Source organism: Dendroctonus ponderosae, unplaced genomic scaffold (assembly GCF_020466585.1).
Source record: "Dendroctonus ponderosae isolate FM_Combo_2020 unplaced genomic scaffold, Dpon_F_20191213v2 Dpon_F_20191213_10, whole genome shotgun sequence".
In the NCBI taxonomy this organism is placed as follows: domain Eukaryota; kingdom Metazoa; phylum Arthropoda; class Insecta; order Coleoptera; family Curculionidae; genus Dendroctonus; species Dendroctonus ponderosae.
In genome coordinates this window covers 5638542-5658196 of record NW_026017111.1, presented here as the reverse complement: position 1 = coordinate 5658196, position 19655 = coordinate 5638542, and the positions used below count along the sequence as shown (strand labels likewise).

Below are 19655 nucleotides of genomic sequence, written 5' to 3'. Positions count from 1 at the left end.
AAACTAAGGTCGACGCCTTTCTATCAGCGGCAGAAGCTCTAAAAAACCTGAGCAAAATATGCCGATATTGCAAAACTAACAAACACGTGAACAACAGTAAACAAATGATGAACTACTGACCTGAAATGATGAAATTGACGGGACCTTTTGATTGGAAATTCGCCAAAAACTGGACGCTAGCCGGTGGAGGTTTAGGAAGGGAAAGGACGGACAACGGGAAAGCTCTGAAAAAAAATTGATTTGAGCAGAAAAAGGACAAGCCAACAGGACTGATGGAGTTTCCCACGAAAACAGCATATTGCTATTACAAATCACTTTCTTTGAGTCACAAAAAATAACAAGAACATCCGTTGCCTTTCGGCTCGGGGCTGACTTCTTTACATGAAGATATCTACGGGAGCTTCGTTCCAGGCATGTTGCCTCTATTTAAGGCAATCAGGGCTTCCTGCTTACTACATATTTTAAATAGCAGGGTATTTTGTTTCTTCTCCATTCTCCGCTGCTTTCTAATCTCTTTGAGACCTTTCTTTCTTAATCTTCTTTCCTCCGAAGTTTCGCCTTTCGGCCTTATAGACAGCTCGGATAGTTGAGAGACGAGGGTTTTACCTGAAGCAACAAGAAAATGTTCATTTTTAAAATAGTAAAAAACGTGAAAAAGTATTGTGATTGGGGATTAGAACAGTTTCGCTCACCTGCTAAAGATTTAGCACCTTCTTCTTTAGCGTTCTCCCCATCAAGTTTCCCCAAAGTCTTCCTGGTGAGTTGATTGTTGCCCAAAACATCCCTGGGTATGCCAACTCGATCGGTCTGAATCTGTTTACGCTAAAGTGAATAAACGCATTATTTTTTAAGATTTGAGTCTGCAACTTAGGCTTCCAAAGTGACGAATTCACTTTGGAAGCGTGCGAAGTCGATCTTAAAATATCACATTCAACAAACTTACTTTAGGAACATCGATTAGTGTTGGCAAGTTGACGTATTTGGGTAGCGTGCTCACATCGGATTTAGTACAAACGGTCTTCTCTTCCTCACTTTCTGACTCCTCGCTCTCCTGTAAATCGCGATATTTCAATTCCAATGACTCAAATATTCGACTTTCATTATCAGAAAAGCGATGGGACAGTTATTTGATACCACCAAACTGTAGTCTGATCCAAGCTATTTTACCGATTGGCTCGAAAGATTTTCTCTCCTATTGCCTGGTTGCCATTCTGAGTTCCCTAATGTGTGACTCAATTGTACAGTTCTTGGCATTAACGGTGAGCGTTAGTGTGTTATTTTCGTGCTGGTAAACCTGCAGTCCAATAACGAATTGACGAAAAAATTGAAAAAAAAAAGGACTCATACTAGACGATTGTGTTGAAAACATGAGCAAAATGAACCGTTGTTCGCGCTCACAAAATTGATCCTATCAGTATCGAGACGTATCGGTACATTGAAGCAAAAACTTCAACACTCGCCAAGAATTCAAATCAATAACTTGAAAATTCCACACCTCCGGGAATTTTAACAATTTGCTGAAACACATACGCGAATAGAATCAAATTTCCGTCTCGTTCGATGGACAAGTAATAGAGAAAGAATGGTAATTATTGCGTCACGAGCAAACAGCATGGGACAGACTATACTTACTTCACCAATGTCTTGAAATTTCAGGATATATTCTTTTGTTTTTTGGTCAAACGTTGGGGTATCCAGCTTTTTAACAGCTCGCGACTGTTCAAATTCGTCATAGCAAGCTTTGATTCTAGAGTCGTTCATGTCGAGTGGTACGTATCCATCAATTTCTTCTGTATCGAGACTGCCGATGTGAATTGGATCGTACTGTGCAGCAAGCTGAAATAAAAATCAGTTCCCAGCCGCTCAAAGGCAACAATTTGTGACCAATCAACTCACTACTTCGAATCTTGCATCTAAAAGCTGCAGTTCTGAATTCCTTCGGATAACCGAACTTGATACTGAGTGTTCAGTAAATCTGGACTTGGGCTTGGAAAATGGCCGATCATCACCCGACCAAGGCCTAAACAGAATAATGTTAAAATGAAAAACAGTTTGGATAAATTGAGCGCGCTCTTGCTAACCCCATTTGGTCTAATTCTTCACCGTCATATTGAAAGTCTTCCAAGCGGTTCGGAACCAAAGCGTCGTCCGACACCTCACTGCCAGCCAAATCCATAAAGTTATCCTCCAACTGGTTGTCGACGTCCTCAAAATCAAAATCCTCATCCATTGCCGCAACGATGTCTCGATCCAATTGTAACTGAATGCCTGCAGTAAAGAAGCATGGGTAGCAAATGTTCAAATACTCATCAATGTGTTTATCTAACCAGTCACGGGGGCTGCTTTGTTTAACATTCCAACGTCTTCCTCCACTTTGGAAGGGAAAACTGATGATGGTAGTTCGAGTTTGGGTTTGTCCCGATCCTGCTTCCTCTTCTCGAGAAGCTCCTCCACGTTGTCTGGCCAATGCACGTGGTTGTCTTTGCGATCTGAAAATAAAAAAACGAAGCTTCTTTCATGGATTGTGGCTGTCCGCATTATGTTTAAAGTTGAGGAATAGACAGTGCCAGACCAACTAACATTGACCGTAAGTACGGTGAAATTGGCAAGACATTCCTTACCTTTGAGATGCCGCAAATAGTCGAATTCATCATCGAAGTAAACTCCATACTTTATTTGCTCTTCTCTACGCTTTTCCTTAAAGTCCTTACTGATTGGAACCAAGACATGTTGCGGGGCATTCTCATCAGTAATCAATGGATCTTGCTGGCTTCTATTCACCAGTTGGAAAGTGACCCCAGACTTCAGTTTGTGTTTTTTGGGCTGTAAAGATGAGAATATTTGGATTAATTCCTTCCATGTTCAGCTGAAGACAAATCGAAACTGGTGGGATTTTTGCATCTATAATAGCTTAAAGTGCAGGACCCTCGTGCTTGAGAAACGTCAGAATGAAATTCCTGCTCCTGACGCCCATACTCACCATTTTTACTGAAATATAATCAAAAACACCTTTCGAATAAGCAACGTGAAGTGTTTTAACAATTTCTAGTGTCTAGAAAAATACCAGCAAACAAATTAAACGAGGACAATATAAAAAAATGGGGCTATGAGACAAACGCAAATTGACGATATGGTGGATATGAAGACTGTGTCAACTGGTGAACTGCACACCAGATAGAAAATAAAATTATTTTTTTACTTATTTGATCTACTAAACTCCAAAAGAACACCAAAAAAATTAAATTGATATTATTATTTTGTGACAAGTGTCAAATTTTCTCCATACTGCACAGTACTAGAGAAATCAGTTGCGCCATCTAGGGCGTTAATATACAACTTTTCAAACTATGAAGCCAACTTAAATTCTAATGACAACCACAGCAAAATTTAAGTATTAATATCCCTTGTGCATTAAGCCTGAGCCTTTGAATATAAAACTAACTTAGTTTTATATTCAATTAACTTAGTGTTAGTTTTATATTCAAAGGCCTGAGCCCAAAAAAAATTAAAACTCTTTTCATGCCTGTTTGTCTGCCACATATTTAGTAAACTAGCTTTGATTCCATGCTACTGTTACTATCTATGACTGTCTAGTGCTCTCTTGTCTCCCTTTAAGAGGCATTCCGCGAGACGAGAAAGAAGACACTGACTATATAACCTAAGACGTTGACACATGTCACTGCTTAAAGTCCAACGCTACGACTGCTCAGGCCGATTTTCTCTTTGTTCATCAAACGGCAAAAACAGAGACCCGCAAACCTTTCGCAGTGCGTCTCCAACCGTAAGGTTTACAGAGCCGAAAAAAAACAAAGTATCTTCCTCAGATAGATCTGCGAGATAGATTCCCCAAATATTACTGTTTGCATCGTCGGTTAGTTGGTTATAATGGCTGATCAGGATAATGTGGAGAAAACCCCCGATGAGAGCCAGGTAGGTGGCAAAAAATCCCCCCCATACACTGCACATTTTCACAGTAAAAGTGAAAGAGGCACTGATCTGGGTCGCAAGTTCACTAAGTGGAGCACCTTCACCGCTTTTGTGCGTTTTCACCTTGATTTCGTACACGTTGTGTTCGTTTACTGGTGAAATTTGCCTTCAACCCGCACCATGATTTTACAGGAGAGCCCTGCGGTGGCTGAGGCTGCAGTGAAGGAAAAGACTTCGTCTGAGATCTCAGAGTACGACAGCGTGGATAGTTACAGTGACGATGATGAGCAACCTATTGGAAAAGCCCGTTCTAAGGCATCTGGATTGGATTCCCAATCGGAAACAGAAGGTTAGTTGGATAGCAAGCCCCCTCATGGCTCATGGCTCAGTGCCACGTTTATTGATATAAAGGGCACGCTTGCCGCACTTGATGGCCCTTAACTTTATAATGGTTTAGATAAAAACAGCAATTTTCTAATTTTATTAGTCATATGTCGATATTAATTTCCTGTTTAATTGGGCAGACTGTGCGGCTCTTGAACGTGAAGAAGGTGATGGCCAAGAAAGCGTTCCACAGAAGAAGGTGGATGATGATGAGGACAAGAAGAACCCGCAGTACATCCCAAAGCGAGGAACTTTCTATGAACATGACGACCGAACAGCTGAGGACTTGTAAGTTCTAGATTTTTATGTAGGTATAGTTTTCTTATTAACGGTCACTGATATTCCAGAGAGAATCAGGAAGAAGCCGAACCGGAAAAGGTGGACAAAGACGGGAAAAAGAAAATCTGGGACAAAGAGGGAAGATGGGGCCATGATCGGTAAGTTCATCAGGTTTTTTTGTCGAATTTTTAGTCAATTGGTGGCCTTTCTGCAGGTTCAACGATCAAGAGCAGTCGCCTAAGTCGCCTTCCGAATTGATTGCCATCTATGGTTATGATATTCGCAATGAAGAAGGCCCTCCAAAGGCAAGAAGGCGCAGAAGATATGGGTAAGTCCCGTTTTATCAATTTCATTAAGACTCTGTACATATTTGATCTTTTCCATTTTTTGCTTGCTGCAACTCACAGGAAAGTTAGGTACTATATAACTCCAATTTGGATAAATAGAGTGTTTTGTTGAAAGTATTGCAATTGAAAGGTGAATTCTTTGTCTAGCCGCGGCCCGAATAAGTACACTCGAAACTGGGAGGACGAAGACGCCTATGGGAAGCCTGTTCCAGCTCGCCCACCAAAGCCCGCTAAGAAAGAGCGGCCCAGAAACTCTGAGGAGTTTCCTCCTTTAGGAGCCAGTAAGTCATGAGCATCAAACGCGAAGCCCATACTAAGTTTAATGCTTTGTTGCAGACAGCGATCGCGCCCGGCTAAAGTCCCCCTCAGACTCTAATGGCGATAACATCGAAGCTCAGGAAAACAATATGCAAGCTTCAAGAGCGTCAATTGAGAGGTAACTTTTTGCCGTTCCGCAGCCAATCGCAACGCTATAACTTGAAATTTCCAGACAAGACCCGAAGAAAGAGCAAGCAGTGGAGCAAAATCAGCCTCCGGCATCGCACAATCCCAACTCGTCGAGACAAGCGCCAGAACAACGAAACTTGCAGCCGGAACAAGGTTCCGGTAGGTTCAACCAGCCCCAGAAAGTGGGAACTGGGAGAATAATCGCCCCTAAGAAGGAAATCAAGGACTCTGATTACAAGTGAGTGTAACTAGTTTTGATTTTGATGGCATTGACTTACAAGGGCTATTATTAACAGGGGTTTTACGACCAAAACCCGGCAGCAGCGCAGCGTTAGAAGCGAAAATCAAAAAGTGCTTCCCCCAAGGAACCTCAAGAAGGAGAACGAGTACATTCAATCGCAAAACTTCTCCAACAAGAACAGCAATCAAAATCAGATCGCTGAAATGGAACGGGAGATCAGTAGTCTGAATATACAAGTAAGTTGATCGGGAATTTGGGTGATTTTCGGGGTAAAAATTGTGTTTTTTTAGGACGGGGTCTATAAGGGCAAGCGAACCAGCGCGGGCAGCAATAATAACAACAAGCCAAACGCAAACAACCAGAACAGACAGGGGAGCGTTCCGCCCCGTTTACAGAACAGTGAGCCCAAAGGCTCGAAGCGCTACAGCTCATTGAGGCAACGATCGCTCCCCGAAACCAACGCGCCGCCAGTGCCAGCTAATTTCAGCTTCTACCCAAATGGTAAGCACCATCATTTAATTAAGCATGGAGGAGCGGTTACAGATGTACACACTTACCCCTGTGGTAAGCACTAAGGCTTGAATTTTGGTGAGTGTTATTCCAGTGGGTTTTGTTGCAGATTACAATTCGGCGGCCCCGCCCCCAGCAACACAACAACCAATCCTGCCCTCATCTATTCCCCCTGCAGGTTTAGTGCCGCCCCAAGTGCCTGTAAGTGCAGCGCCGCCCTTGCTGCAGGTAAGCCATCCGAATTACATTTGGATGTCGGGGGTTGACCAAACCACATTGCAGGCCCCGTTTCCCGCGGCGGCTGCTTTTGCAGCGCCGGCGCCCCCTCAGGCCTTCCTGCAGGGCCCACCGCCCCCTTTTATCGCAGCACCGCCTGCGCAGCCCCAGCTAGTCAGTTACGTTACGCAGGCACAGCCAGCTTTCGTGCAGGGCTACCAGGGACAGTTTAACGCTGTTGTAAGTGACAATGCTGGTTATTTTTATATAGCCACTTTCTAACTGAGCCAACTGATCAATGTAGACACAGCCAGCTGATTTGTATCAGCCACAGGGAGGCATAACGTACTACTCGGCTGATCAGCAAATCGCACAACGGCCGGTTCCTTTAAGGAGACCTAAAGCGGCCATCCCTATAGTCGCTCCCACGAACTTCAAAGATCAGATTCAAAGGGATGATGTTAGTTGTAGTACTGGTGAAGCGACTCCAGTGAGCGAATGAGATTGGCTTGTCTATGTAGGATTTAGCGGTAGATGATAAGTGTGTTGGAATTTTTTACATTATTTTTTAGTTTTACTGGTTTAATCTCAACCAGATAATTACTGATTCATAGACGAAATTAACTCTCGCACCTATGGAATATTATGTAAGAGAGAATTTATCATTATAATGAAGTTCGGAGTTCATTAAACTAAGTCCGCGCTATTCCTAGCACACTCTGTATCGTGCGCACTTACTTTGAGCTCTTTATAGATTGTTATCGATATGTTATATAATCGACTTTAATTCCTTATTTATTTATGATAGATATTTTCTATAATGTAAAGAATAGATGATAAAACCATATATGGCAATTTTCACGATTTCATGGCAGTTGCAAGGAAAGTTAGTTATAGCGTAATATATAATATTAAGAACCAATGCAGTTTCGCTTTAAAAGAATTGATTGAAACATCTAAGATTTCGAATGTAGCTGATTCAGATTCAATGATTGTCTATCAGGTTTTATTTGTTGTTGCAGTTCCCTGAGGACTCTACCGCTGCAAAGTGGTACTTCTTGCGGAACCGTTTGCTGGAACAGTTTTTTGCTGATCAGATACTCCCGTTTTGGGGCATTGAATTCCAGACACGGGCTAAACTGATATCCCCACATTATTTCTTTGTTCAGATAGGAGATTTGGCTGCGCGTTGATTGTCCGGTTTTCATCGAACTCCCTGATACAACAACAACAATTTCCAATCTGGAATAGAAGAGCGGGCAAAAGTTAGTTCAGTTTTCTTATGATGTTTTTACATGTATACTTTTTTGTTTATTCTTAAGATATGGTGGATGCACTTTTCCCTCAATTATCGAAAAATTGGCTCAAGTAAATGTATCCATCATAAGCACGGCGTCATTATGCGCGGTTTGAATGAAACCATCTTCAGACTCTAGTATCTGCTAAAGATGGTAAGACTTAAAAGAATTGAATTGGATATTTAAAAGGAAGGATGCATTTGACTAGAAACATTAATTTTTTAACCCACGTTTTCGACGCTGAAAAAAATCAGGATTATGGGCTATTTTTATGAATCTTTTGTTCTTGTGAGACCCAGATACTTTCTATAAATGATGCGAACTTTATCTTCCATTTTCAGAGCCACGTTTACCACGCTGGCAAAAATCAGGATTATGGGCGATTTGTATCAAACTTTTCTCATCGGAAGACTCAGATCGTTTCTATAGGCGGTGCTAATTTCATATTCCTACTTCCTGTAGTCTGGTCGATGCAATTTTTTAAGAGATAGAGTGCATTTGTGGATAAACGTCCATTTTCAGAGCCACGTTTACCACTCCGGCAAAATTCAGGATTATGGGCGATTTGTATGAAACTTTTCTCATCGGAAGACTCAGATCGTTTCTATAGGCGGTGCTAATTTTATATTCCTACCTCCTGTAGTCTGGTCGATGCACATTTTTAACAGATAGGGTGCATTTGTGGAAAAACTTCCATTTGCAGAACCACGTTTACCACGTTGGCAAAAATCAGGATTATGGGCTATTTGTATGAAACTTTCGTCATCGTAAGACTCAGATCGTTTCTATAAACGGTGCTAATTTCGTATTCCTACCTCCTGTAGTCTGGTCGATGCAAATTTTTAACAGAGATGGTGCGTTTGTGTAAAAACGTCCATTTTGATAGCCACGTTCAGTACGCTGGCAAAAATTAGGATTATGGGCCATTTTTATGAAACTTTTGTCACCGTAAGGCTGAGGTATTTTCTATAGATGGTGCAAATTTCATTATTCTACCTTCTTTAGTCTGGTCGAAACAAATCTTTAAAAGTTAGGGCGCATCGTTTTTAAACATCCATTTTCAGACCCACGTTTACAACGCTGAAAAAAATCAGCATTAGGGGTGATTTTAATGCATCTTTTGTCATCGTAAGGCTCAGATCCTTTCTATAGATTGTACTAATTTCATATTTTTACCTCCTGTAGTCTGGTCGATCCAAATTTTTAACAGACGGTGCATTTGTGTAAAAACGTCCATTTTCATAGCCACGTTTAGTGCGCTTCATCAATCAGAATTATGGACGATTTCTATGAAACTTTTGTCACCGTAAGGCGCAGATATTTCCGATAGATGGTGCAAATTTTAATATTCTACCTCCTTCCTAGCCTGGTCGAAACAATTTTTTTAAGGAGAATTAAAGAAAAAGCATCCTTTTGTTCCACGTTTACGGCGCTGGCAAAAATCAGGATTATGGGCAATATCGATGAAATTGTCAGCCTCTTTAGAGTCAAGTGTGTTCTGTAGATGCCGATGGCGAAAAATTTCACATCGCTACTTGCGTCTAAAAATGTCCATTTTGAGACCGATACCTACCAGGCCAAAATAAATCGGGGGAAGCAAGCATCAGCAATTGCTAAAGCAGCTAAAATAGTTATTACCTTGTAGTCATCAGTTCCTTAGCAGAAATGTCCCACAAAGGGCTTTCAGGGCCTATTTCATGAATGACATCCACCGGCCAGAAAAGCATGCCAAATGGTTTGATCGCCAGTTCAACCATATAGTTTGGAATCAGTTCGCCTTCCAACATCATGCGGTCTTTTATCAGATACATGCACACATTAGTGTTGATCCCATGCCTTCCTTCCTTGTCGTTCACCCGCACTATCAAGCAAAGGTGCCCATCTCGAAGGGAAACCTAAAAACTCATCATTTCACTCTCGAAGTTCCAGCCCCCATTCGCTTACTATGGCTTTTTTGGTGAACATGTGCCCATGCACGTTCCTCTCTTTGGGCTTGTTCAACTTAGCGTACACTACTGATATGAAAGCCCCATCAATAAAAATCGTCGTGATTGTGCTAAAGGCCAAAACAACAAAGTACAGTTCGCAATTTTCACTTGGACGCACATAACCGTAACCGATCGTTGTGATGGTTTCAATCCCCAACATGAAGAAGTGCCGCATGTTGCTGATTCCCACCATGCAGGAGAGTTTTCCTGTAAAAGTCCATTAAGAGCATATTCAAGATCCTGCGCCGCCTTTTTTCTTGGTAAAACCTTCTTCGTTATCAAAGTCTCCACTAAACCATGAGTCGAAGTAGAATAGCAAGGCGCAGCTAATGTAAGCGACAACATTAACAGCAGCTACAGTTAACAGCAACCATCGCCACTGCATGTTAATCAGCGTATTCCACAAATCTTTCGCATATTGGGCGGATTTCTGGGGAATTTTCTTGAAATATACCAATAGTCGACCACTTTTGCATACCACTCGGGCGTCTCGTTTATACTGGCTGCGATTTAGGGGCGTGTTTCGTCTGAGAAAGTCATTTCGACTCGCACTACAAATGCAATAATCCAACCTTAGCCTGTGGACTATTTGAGGAACGGCCTGCTGATGCTCGGATTTTTTTCAAGTTCTTTCTTTCCTACCTTGTGCTGCGTTTCAAAATGACCGGAAAATTCACTTGATCGTTCTGTTCGGCGTCTAGAAACTTCAAAAGATCGTTATGTTCGGTCGACATTTTCTGGCCGCTTTTTGGGTTTGGTACAGCATTGTAAAGGTGAAACGAACGATATCAGATAATGCGAACAATACATCCAACTTATTTGCTTATGTTATTAATAAGACTCGTTTTAGCTGGGAATTTCAAATGTTGTTAAACCACTTGATGTATTTATGGAAATGTTATTGCTCTTTCGTTATTATGGAACGATCAGTACAGACCTTTTCAGCTAAACTGCGCTCTTTTCTTTAAAAATTTATATCTTGGAAACCAATTTCAGTGCTTCTTCCAAATTTAACCCGTGTTGAGCAAACACTAGGCTCTTCCGATGTGGAGAGTTTCATAAACATCGGACAAAGTCCTGATTTTTGCCAGCTTCGTAAATGGGGGTCTCTAAACGGATGAGTGCTCAAATGGGTTCTCTGTGTCAAAAATGTGCTTCTTTCAAGCCAGTGGCAATCCAAAATTATCCTCAGCTGTAGAAGATAGATGAGTCTCACGATGCTGAAAGTTTCATAGAAATTCCCAATAACAGCAATGTTTTCCAGCTTTGTAAATGTGAGTCTCAAAATTGACATTTTTATTCAAATGTGCCCTCCTTCTAAAAAAATTATTCTTTCAAAATAAAGCATGGGCCGTTGTGAAATTCGAACCATCAATAGAAGAGACTTGGGGTCTAAAACTGTTAAAATAATCATAGAAATTGCAAATAATCGGAATTTTTTTCAGATTTTTAAATGTGGGTCTCAAATGGATGTCTTTATTCAAATGTGCACTTTTCTTTAAAAAATTGATTGAACTGAAGCATGCGCCGACCTGAAATTAGCACCATCTATATGAGACACTATAATCTGAGGACACAGAAAGTTTCATAGAAATCGCAGTTAATCGGAATTTTTTCCAGCTTCGTAAATGTGGGCCTCAAAATAATTTTTCCTATTCAAATGTGTTCTCTATTTAAAAAAAAAAGGTTTTTCCAAACTTAAGCATGAGCCGATTGGAAGTTTGCACCATCTATAAAGAAACTTGAATGTGAATGTGAAAGTCACTCAGAAATTGCATTTATTGGGAATTTTTCCAGCTTCGTAAATGTGGGCCACAAAATTAAAATTCTTATTCAAATGTGCTCCCTATTAAAAAAATGAATTCTTTCAAACTAAAGCAAGTGGCGATGTGAAGTTTTCACCATCTATAGAAGAGACGTGAACCTGAAGACACCGAACGTTTCATAGGAATGCCAAATAATTGGTATTTTACTCAGCTTTGTAAATGTGGGTCTCAAGATGGACGTTTTTATTCGAAAGTGCCCCTCTGTTTAAAAAATCGATTCTTGCATACTGCAGAATGAGGCGATCCGGAATTCGCACCACCCATAGAAAACACTTGGTTTTGAAGATACGGAAAGTTTCGTAGCAATTCTTCATAATCGGAATTTTTTGAATGTGGGTCTCAAAATGAAACTTTTTCACTCAAATGTGCAATTCTTGAAACAAAATTCTTTTTCAAAACTGAATTAACAGACTATGTGAAATTCGCAACATCTGTAGAAGACACCTTAATTTGAAGACGCATAAAGTTTCACGGAAATCGTACTTAATCGGATTTTTTCCCAGCTCCGCAAATGTAGGCCTCAAAATAGAAGTTTTTAATCAAATGTGCTCTATTGCCTACAAAATTGATTCTTGTAAACTGAAGAAAGGGACGATGTAGAATTCGCACCATCTAGAGAACCCACTTGAATCTGAAGATATCAAAAGTTCCATTCTGAGATCCACATTTAAAACGATAGAAAAAATTGCGAGTGTGCGAAATGGCAACGAAACTTTCCCCATCTTCAGATTCAAGTCTTTTCTATAGAAAATGCGAATTCCACATCGCCCCTTTTCTTCCGATATCCAGACTCAATTTTTTCAACAAGGGAGCACATTTGAATAAACACGTCCATTTTGAGACCCACATTTAAAACGCTAGAAAAAATTTGGATTATGTCAATTTGCTGCGAAACTTTTGTTATCTTCAGATTCAAGTGTCTTTTCTATCGTTTTAAATGTGGGTCTCAGAATGGAACGTTTTCATTCAAATGGGCTCCCTGGTTTAAAAAATTGATTCTTCAGAACTGAAGAAAGGGGCGATGTGGAATTCGCACCATCTAGAGAAGACACTTGAATCTGAAGATAACAAAAGTTTCGCAGAAATTTGACATAATCCGAATTTTTTCTAGAGTTTTAAATGTGGGTCTCAAGATAGACGTGTTTATTCAAATGTGCTCCCTTGTTTAAAAATTGATTCTGGATATCGGAAGGAAAGGGGCGATGTGGAATTCGCATTTTCGATAGAAAAGACTTGAATCTGGAGATGGGAAAAGTTTCGTTGCCATTTCACACACTGGCAATTTTTGCTATCGTTTTAAATGTGGGTCTCAGAATGGAACGTTTTCTTTCAAATGTGCTCCCTGGTTAAAAAAATTGATTCTTCAAAACTGAATAAAGGGGCCATGTGAAATTCGCACCATCTAGAGAAGACACTTGAATCTGAAGATAACAAAAGTTTCGCAGCAATTTGACATAATCCGAATTTTTTCTAGCGTTTTAAATGTGGGTCTCAAGATAGACGTGTTTATTCAAATGTGCTCCCTTGCTTAAAAATTGATTCTGGATATCGGAAGGAAAGGGGCGATGTGAAATTCGCACTTTCTATAGAAAAGACTTGAATTTGAAGATGGGAAAAGTTTCGTTGCCATTTCACAAACTCGCAATTTTTTTTAACGGTTTAAATGTGGGTCTCAAAATTGAAGTTTTTATCCAATTGCGCACTCTGGCTTAAAAAATTGATTCTTCAAAACAGAAGAAAAGGGGCGATGTGGCCTTCGCCCCATCTATAGAAGACACCTGACTCTGAAGATGCTGCCAGTTTCATTAAAATCTCCCTGAATCTTGCGATTTGCCAGCTTAGTAAATACGGGACTCAAAAATCTTAACATTATCAATAACGTGCCTTCCCGTCTTTCACAATTCGGTACTTTCAAAGTAAAACAAAAAGAAAATTGCAGTTTTCACCTTTTTTAGCAAACACTTGACTCTAAGCAACAAGAAAAAGTCCCTTATATCCGCAGCTTTTGCCCAAAAAGGGAATGAACGGAGAGAAAAAACCGAAACCAACCAATTTCCTTTTTATATAAAAAACTTTTTCTACCAAAAAGCAAGTGCAAAAAGTTAATTTTTGCAATGAACAAACATAGACTAGTCAAGTTATGAAACTAAGTAGGCCGCGGCCGTCACAGCCGCCTTTGCATTAGTGGTTTCTACCAGATCAGAGATCAGTCTTCTGCCTTCTGCCGACCGCCACTTGTTAAGTACCGAGGACGATTTGATGTTGTCGTTGATTCGCGTCTTCTACATCCTTCTACGGTTTAGAGGTAGAATGCGCTGATTTTGTGACACCAGTTCCAAAAGCCGATTTTATTTTATCCGGCGATTGTTCGCAGTGGTGAATTGATTTGCATGAAATTAATCGAAACCGGTAAGTTCCAAGTAAACAAACTTTGAATTTGAACTGTCTTGAAGGAATGCTGTTCTGGTGTGTTTAGGTAAGAGCGAAATTGCCGGGCTTCTAGTTTTTATCGTCGCATCTTCAACAGTCAAATGTCCGCTAAACTCGATGCTTGTCTGAACTATTATTTGCCTTCTGATCAAGAGATTATCCTAGAGAGTGCTGAGGTTCCATTAAGCGAAACAACCACGAATCCCATAAAGTAAAAAAAAAGAGTTGTAAACCAAGTGTCCCAGACTCTTTTTTCGAAACAAAAATTCCGTTTTCGGCGATGGACAAATTATAGTATTTCAGCTCAATCGTACTTTGAACTTGTGTGGTCGAAAAACCATTTTCTGATCCCCCCGAAAGGCTTTTTCCAGTGTAGCCACAGACAAGCGCCTATCGAAGAGAGGCAGGCCAAGCTTTTCTGTTCTTATCACAAAGTGTTTCTGCAAAACTGGCAATCATTTTTATACAGGAGAGGGAAACTGTTTGCAAAAAATGCACTTAAAGTGTGGGCTTTTCCGTCATCATCGCAAAATTCACAGTTAAAAGTGTAATTCGAAGAAACCAGCTGCTGAACTATCGGTGGCCGGTCCATGTAAGGTAATATGAGCATTAGCCGATAAAATATGTTGTTACCTCTTTCATTTTTTCTGTTATTTGAATAAAACCCACGAAAACGAGTTTCAAGTTGGTCGTCGACAATCTAATTATTTCGCGTCGTAATATATACGGTACTTTTCGATTGGTTATTGCAAAAACGTGTTTAGTGTGAATTTCAATTTCTTGCCATGGCAAAACCGTGCCGAACAAATTTTCAACGCCATAGAATATCAAATGAATGGCGAATACATTATACGTTATAGTCCAACATATTTACCGGAATCCTTTATTCCAGCTGAAAACGCTCACTTTCCAAATCTGCTTAAAATGCCTGCTATTTGAATGCTAAATTTCGAAATTTTGCAACATTGAATATATTTTCGAAAACTTCTTTCAGCCACTACAACCAACACAGTGCAAGTGTTGTAAGTGAGTCAATGGCAAATATGTGCTTGGCCGGTTCAAACAATTATTTTGGCCAAACTAATCACGCTACGCCATTCGCAGTGGCCGCATTGGAAAGGGCAAAGTTTTCTTTATACACCCACAGAGTTTCGAATTTGGGCCATTACCAGGTTTTTTGCTACCGATTGTTCAGCCGATTCTCTTGTTTCGCCTAACTTCTCCTGAACCTCGCTGCCAATTAATTGTCATCAAACCAGTGCCATTTTCTCTCTTGGGCACAAGAAGTTTCGAATCCGGGCCATCCTCAGGGGTCCCGGCTAGGAACTTTCAAAGCACACTGAGTCAAACGCGTTTTTTACCTCAGGGGTTTTAACAGATAATATCTACCAAACCACTCAACAAATACAATAAAAAATTATCGCATCTGGAAGAACGAGGTTTTCTCTATGACTTGACAGAGTTTTGCATCAAGAATTTTTCAATCAGCACCCCTGTTCTGGTCAATTTTTCCAGTCAAATTTCGTCAATGAATTACCGTTAAGTTTGTGAAAGCAGGCCATTGCTGATCACCTCGTTGGAAAGACAGCAATTTTATGTCCCAACTGCAAAAAGTGCTCTTTCAAACCCTCATCAGGGTTTTGGTCAGGAACTTTTCAAACTCATTGAGGCAAACGCGTTTTATTGCCTGCCGCGTTTTAACAATTTATTTACGCCCAAATATCCAAAGTTGGCCATTAGCAATTGCCCTGCTGAAAACAGCAAAGTTGTCTGTGTATGCGCAGAAAGTTTCGAATCCAGGTCATCATCAGGTTGTTTTCCACCACTTGTTCATTCACACCCTTTCTATCGGAATATCTTTTGACATTTTGGCATTAAATCTCGACCAAATTAGTGAATTTTTGCCCATCAAACCATTGTTAAGAGCAACTTTTCCTCTTTTAGGGCCGAAAGTTGCGAATAGAGGCCATCGGCCAGGAACTTTGCAAGCCTATTGATCCATCAGCGTTTCATCAATTAATTTGCCCCAAATCGTCCAAGATTCACTACTGGCAATTGCCAATTTAGAAAGAGCATACTTTCCCCAACACGTGCAGGTAGTTTCGAACCTAGGGCATCCTCAGGCAGGCTGGCAGGGATATTTTAGACAACACTATTGGGCCATTTTGGCACCAAGTTTTGCCAACTAAAAGCCCCCAAACTAGTAAAGATAAACCATTGTCGTTGTATTTCCTCTAAGGTAGATAAAGTCTCGAATCCAGTCCATCATCAGGGTTTCGTCCGGATATTTTCAAAGCCCAGTCAGCCAAAGGCGCTTTAATTTGCGCTAATCCTCTCAAGATCTGCCATTGATAATTACCGTGATGGAAACAGCAAGCTCTTCCCCATATTCCTGGAGAGTTTCGAATGTGGGGCATCATCAGGAGTTTTTCCATGAATTTTTGCATCAGGCTTGATCATATTTTGGGCTGTTTGCGCCTGGGCTCCGACCCTTTGTTTCACAAAGTTTGTTAATTAATTGCGGCCAAACTAATCAAGCTACGCGTTTGCTGATCTTGAACTGTGTTAAGGGCAGCAAGTATTTCACTACAAAGACATAACGTGTAAAATACAGGTCATCATCAGGGTCTCGGCAACGAATTTTTATTTCAAAGCCCATTGAGTCAAACGACAACTTTGATCCGGCGGGTTTTTACAATTAATTTACGCCAAACTATTCGCGAAGTGCTACTGGCAATTGCCACCTTGGAAAGTGAAGTTTCTTCTTGAAGCCCGGAAAGTTTGGAATCCAAGCCATCATCAGGCTGTGGCGGATTGTCCAATCAAGACCCAAGAGTCAGTCAATTTTAGCGGTAGGTTTTGTCAATTAATTGCCGCCAAATTGGTCAAAATACGGAATTACCGATGGGGATGTTGGAAAGAGTGTAGTTTTTGCCCTCGGAAGCAAAGCGGTTGGAATCTAGATCATCGCCAGGGTTTCGCCCAGGAATTTTTTAAAAAGCGCTGAGTCCATTAATTCGCCCTCAACAATTCAAGATATTCAACCACACTGTTGGCAATTTGCACGTTGGACAGAGCGAAGGTTTTTTTTGAAGCCCAGAAAGTATGGAAGCCAGGCCATCATCAGGCTGAATGTCACAAATTGTGCATTCGATTCAACTTGCATTGTTTGGGTACTTTTTTCTGGAACGTTTGTCAATTAATTGCCACCCAACTCGCCATACCATGCAATGGTTGGTCATTCCGTTGGAAAGAGAAAAGAGTATATCTCTGTTTAGCAGTTAAAGTTTCGAAACTGGGGCATCATCAGGGTTTTGGCTAATAACTTTCAAACACCCAACGTTTTATTAACAAATTATTTTGCGGCAAACCATTCAAGATGCACAATTCCAGACCGACGGCTTTTCTGCTTTAATTTGCAAACATTTCCTGCAAGTGCTCTCGTTCCCTCACTTGATCTCGAGTAGTCATCGAACGGCTAAAGTGTTATTAAACATTGTCGATACCGGAAAACGAAAACGAAATCTTTCAGAATGAACAAGACAGGTGATTTTTTGCGTTTGCAAGCAGAGGTCCGATCGTTATGGAACCTAAACGACCTTAACATGGGGCGACGTGAATGAATTTGTGAAAGTCGAAGTCGTCCTTTATTCGGCCGGGTTCCAAATATGGCGTTAAGCGTTAAGAGATGGTGGTTTTGTAACAATTATCGTAATTTTGTCCGATCAGTGGTGGGTCGCTTCGTAATAAAAGTGTCTTATTAAAATCAATTTAATAGCATATAATAATGAACGAGATGCTTGCATATGCTGGTTGCATCGCAGATAAATGCACGGCCGTTTATTTAAAGACTTGATTCGATCTGCTAGGGCCCTGAATAAAATTATCGTCTAATCAGAAAGCGAAATTGTGGGCTCATTTTCTCACCTGAGGAATTTCAGATTAAAAATGAAGATGCCGTGGCAGGAGGCGGTTAATGGAACTCACAATTAGAACATATTCAGATCGTCCAAGACGAATCGCTCAACGCTGGCAAATGGTGCGGTTGGTCCCATAATTTCCATTAGGTGCGTTGAAAAGTTCGAGGAATCGTTCGAAGCCGGCCATAATCGACTGCTTTGAAATAGGAAGCACACAGCTATCATTTTATAACGATTAACTATTATTCATATCATTACACTGCATCGGCATTTAGTTAACACCTCTGCGTTCGAACTGTTGCCTTGGGCACCGACTCATTTACGATTTAGAAAGGCGGATAATTTCATACTTTGCCGCTGAAACATTTTCATTTCAAACGTTTTGTCATGAGTAGCTTTCGTCCTGTTCGCTTTCATATGCAGCCCCAGTTCTCCTCTACAAGGTGATGCAAAAATCAACCATTTCTGAGCTTGTTTCTCGAGGATATCAGCTCTTGAAGATGCAGATGCAGATTGGTCAGACTATTGGCATTGATATCAAACAAAAAGCGCCTTTACGCACAAAAACCGACGTCCAGGGCCATTTGCCACAATCGATTGCATTTGAGGCTGCAAAGGAAATTTCAACAATTCCGACATAACAGCAGATTTTTCCAGACAGCCAACATGGGACAGAACAAGCGACAGCCCAAATTTGACTCAAATCGCCCTATCGACTGACTGCTTGCAACCGTTGAAATCTTAAGCTACGATAAAATATTCAAAATTCCCRCACTCCCACAAAGAAAAAATCATAATTCCCAAATCGRCAGGTGATTYGAGATCAAATTTCTACACCMACTGAACACTAGCTACAGAAACCTACAGACCGACTTTGACTCAAATGGGAGCTGCGAATGATTTTTTACAATCGTCAATCGTACCGCAAAAAATCCTCCTGAGCCGGATCAAGTGGCTGATTGCAATTTCTGCGCAATTAAAACAGCAACTACAAGAATACACGAYAGGAGTTTGACTTCGACTGACTGAAAAAATCAGATGTTTGAGGCTGCCAAGAAAACCTTAAAAGTATTTGCGCTAAAAAAAAATCGCAACTCCTAAATCACCATGCGTAACTGGTTCAAACTTCGAAACAGTATAAATACTAGATATACCAACTTAGAGATCCAGTTTCACTCGAATCGGCTGCTTAGCTGATTTTTCTCAGCGTTTTATATCTGAGGCTGCCACCAAAATCTTTCTGCATTTGTTTTATCTGAGGAGGCAAGAAACCGCTTTAAAATTCCTACATAACTAAAATTAAAAGCCCATAACTCCTAAACCAGTACGCGTTGCGAGTTCAAATTCGGCCACAGTCTGAACATAGGAGAGCTCAACCTACAGCCCGACGGTAAATCACCTAACAGCCTCGATTGATTTCTAGCAATCGTTCATATCAGAAACTGCAGGCAAAATCATAAAAATCCCAAGCCTACCAAGAAAAATTCATAACTCCCAAACCAGCAGGCGTATCCAGTTTCAATTTCTGCGGTTACTAAACACTAGATACAGCAGCCTACAGACCGACTTTGACTAAACACACTCCGGGATGAGTTTTCACAATCACAATGAGGGTGCAACACAAATCTAAAAAATCTTTTAAAACCGCAAATAAAAATTTAAAGCTCGCAAACTCACTCAAGCAGCTCGCTGAAATTTCTTCATATTAAGAACACTAACTACAGGAGCAAACAGTACTGTCGACTGATTAAAAAACATTATATTTGAAATTGGCACGAAAATCCTTAAAAAAATTAATGCTTATAAAAGAACTCTTAAATCATTGCGAGCAGCTAACTCAAA

At 40.6% G+C, this 19655-nt stretch overlaps 3 protein-coding genes across 6 annotated transcripts; 1 reads left to right on the top strand and 2 right to left on the bottom strand.

Moving 5' to 3' along the window:
* Positions 1–298: 298 nt before the first annotated feature.
* Positions 299–3328, bottom strand: LOC125502716 (protein LTV1 homolog). Its single transcript, XM_048661843.1, has 9 exons — positions 2981–3328; positions 2622–2823; positions 2328–2489; positions 2082–2268; positions 1897–2020; positions 1633–1836; positions 944–1051; positions 693–822; positions 299–606 (listed from the first exon to the last, which is right to left on the bottom strand). Exons 1-9 carry the CDS (start codon positions 2981–2983, stop codon positions 392–394), a joined length of 1335 nt encoding a protein of 444 aa, XP_048517800.1. The 5' UTR covers positions 2984–3328; the 3' UTR covers positions 299–391.
* Positions 3329–3670: 342 nt separating this feature from the next.
* LOC125502715 (protein CASC3-like) lies at positions 3671–7273 on the top strand. Of its 2 annotated transcripts, none has more exons than XM_048661841.1 (13): positions 3671–3930; positions 4120–4276; positions 4452–4599; positions 4659–4748; positions 4805–4918; positions 5085–5218; positions 5274–5373; positions 5428–5622; positions 5681–5861; positions 5916–6189; positions 6245–6363; positions 6418–6591; positions 6656–7273. In XM_048661841.1, the coding sequence occupies exons 1-13, from the start codon at positions 3886–3888 to the stop codon at positions 6851–6853; spliced, it is 1929 nt and encodes a 642-aa protein (XP_048517798.1). In that variant the 5' UTR covers positions 3671–3885; the 3' UTR covers positions 6854–7273. The 2 variants fall into 2 exon arrangements, with proteins under 2 accessions (XP_048517798.1, XP_048517799.1); XM_048661842.1 differs by having other exon boundaries at positions 3673–3930; positions 5916–6126.
* LOC125502718 (inward rectifier potassium channel 2-like) lies at positions 7115–10871 on the bottom strand. 3 transcript variants are annotated; one of them, XR_007280486.1, is made up of 6 exons: positions 10280–10871; positions 9905–10188; positions 9594–9844; positions 9288–9544; positions 8826–9190; positions 7626–8729 (listed from the first exon to the last, which is right to left on the bottom strand). XR_007280486.1 is itself a non-coding variant. In XM_048661845.1 (5 exons), exons 1-5 carry the CDS (start codon positions 10369–10371, stop codon positions 7308–7310), a joined length of 1170 nt encoding a protein of 389 aa, XP_048517802.1. In that variant the 5' UTR covers positions 10372–10868; the 3' UTR covers positions 7115–7307. The 3 variants fall into 3 exon arrangements, 2 of the variants coding, with proteins under 2 accessions (XP_048517802.1, XP_048517803.1); XM_048661845.1 differs by lacking the exons at positions 7626–8729; positions 8826–9190 and adding an exon at positions 7115–7593 and having other exon boundaries at positions 10280–10868; XM_048661846.1 differs by having other exon boundaries at positions 7625–9190.
* Positions 10872–19655: the final 8784 nt, after the last annotated feature.

What these genes read in the sequence shown, in the direction of transcription:
- LOC125502716 (XM_048661843.1), bottom strand. An exon ending in GAAGAATTAGACCAAATGGG is followed by an intron (nt 2,021 to 2,081) that starts GTTAGCAAGAGC and finishes TATTCTGTTTAG; the next exon opens with GCCTTGGTCGGGTGATGATC. An exon ending in AGGTGCTAAATCTTTAGCAG is followed by an intron (nt 607 to 692) that starts GTGAGCGAAACT and finishes TTGTTGCTTCAG; the next exon opens with GTAAAACCCTCGTCTCTCAA.
- LOC125502715 (XM_048661841.1), top strand. Translation starts at nt 3,886, where the DNA reads ATGGCTGATCAGGATAATGTGGAGAAAACCCCCGATGAGAGCCAG. An exon ending in GGAAGATGGGGCCATGATCG is followed by an intron (nt 4,749 to 4,804) that starts GTAAGTTCATCA and finishes GCCTTTCTGCAG; the next exon opens with GTTCAACGATCAAGAGCAGT. An exon ending in AGAAGGCGCAGAAGATATGG is followed by an intron (nt 4,919 to 5,084) that starts GTAAGTCCCGTT and finishes TTCTTTGTCTAG; the next exon opens with CCGCGGCCCGAATAAGTACA.
- LOC125502718 (XM_048661845.1), bottom strand. Translation starts at nt 10,371, where the DNA reads ATGTCGACCGAACATAACGATCTTTTGAAGTTTCTAGACGCCGAACAG. An exon ending in ATTTTGAAACGCAGCACAAG is followed by an intron (nt 10,189 to 10,279) that starts GTAGGAAAGAAA and finishes TTGCATTTGTAG; the next exon opens with TGCGAGTCGAAATGACTTTC. An exon ending in TGTTCACCAAAAAAGCCATA is followed by an intron (nt 9,545 to 9,593) that starts GTAAGCGAATGG and finishes ATGAGTTTTTAG; the next exon opens with GTTTCCCTTCGAGATGGGCA.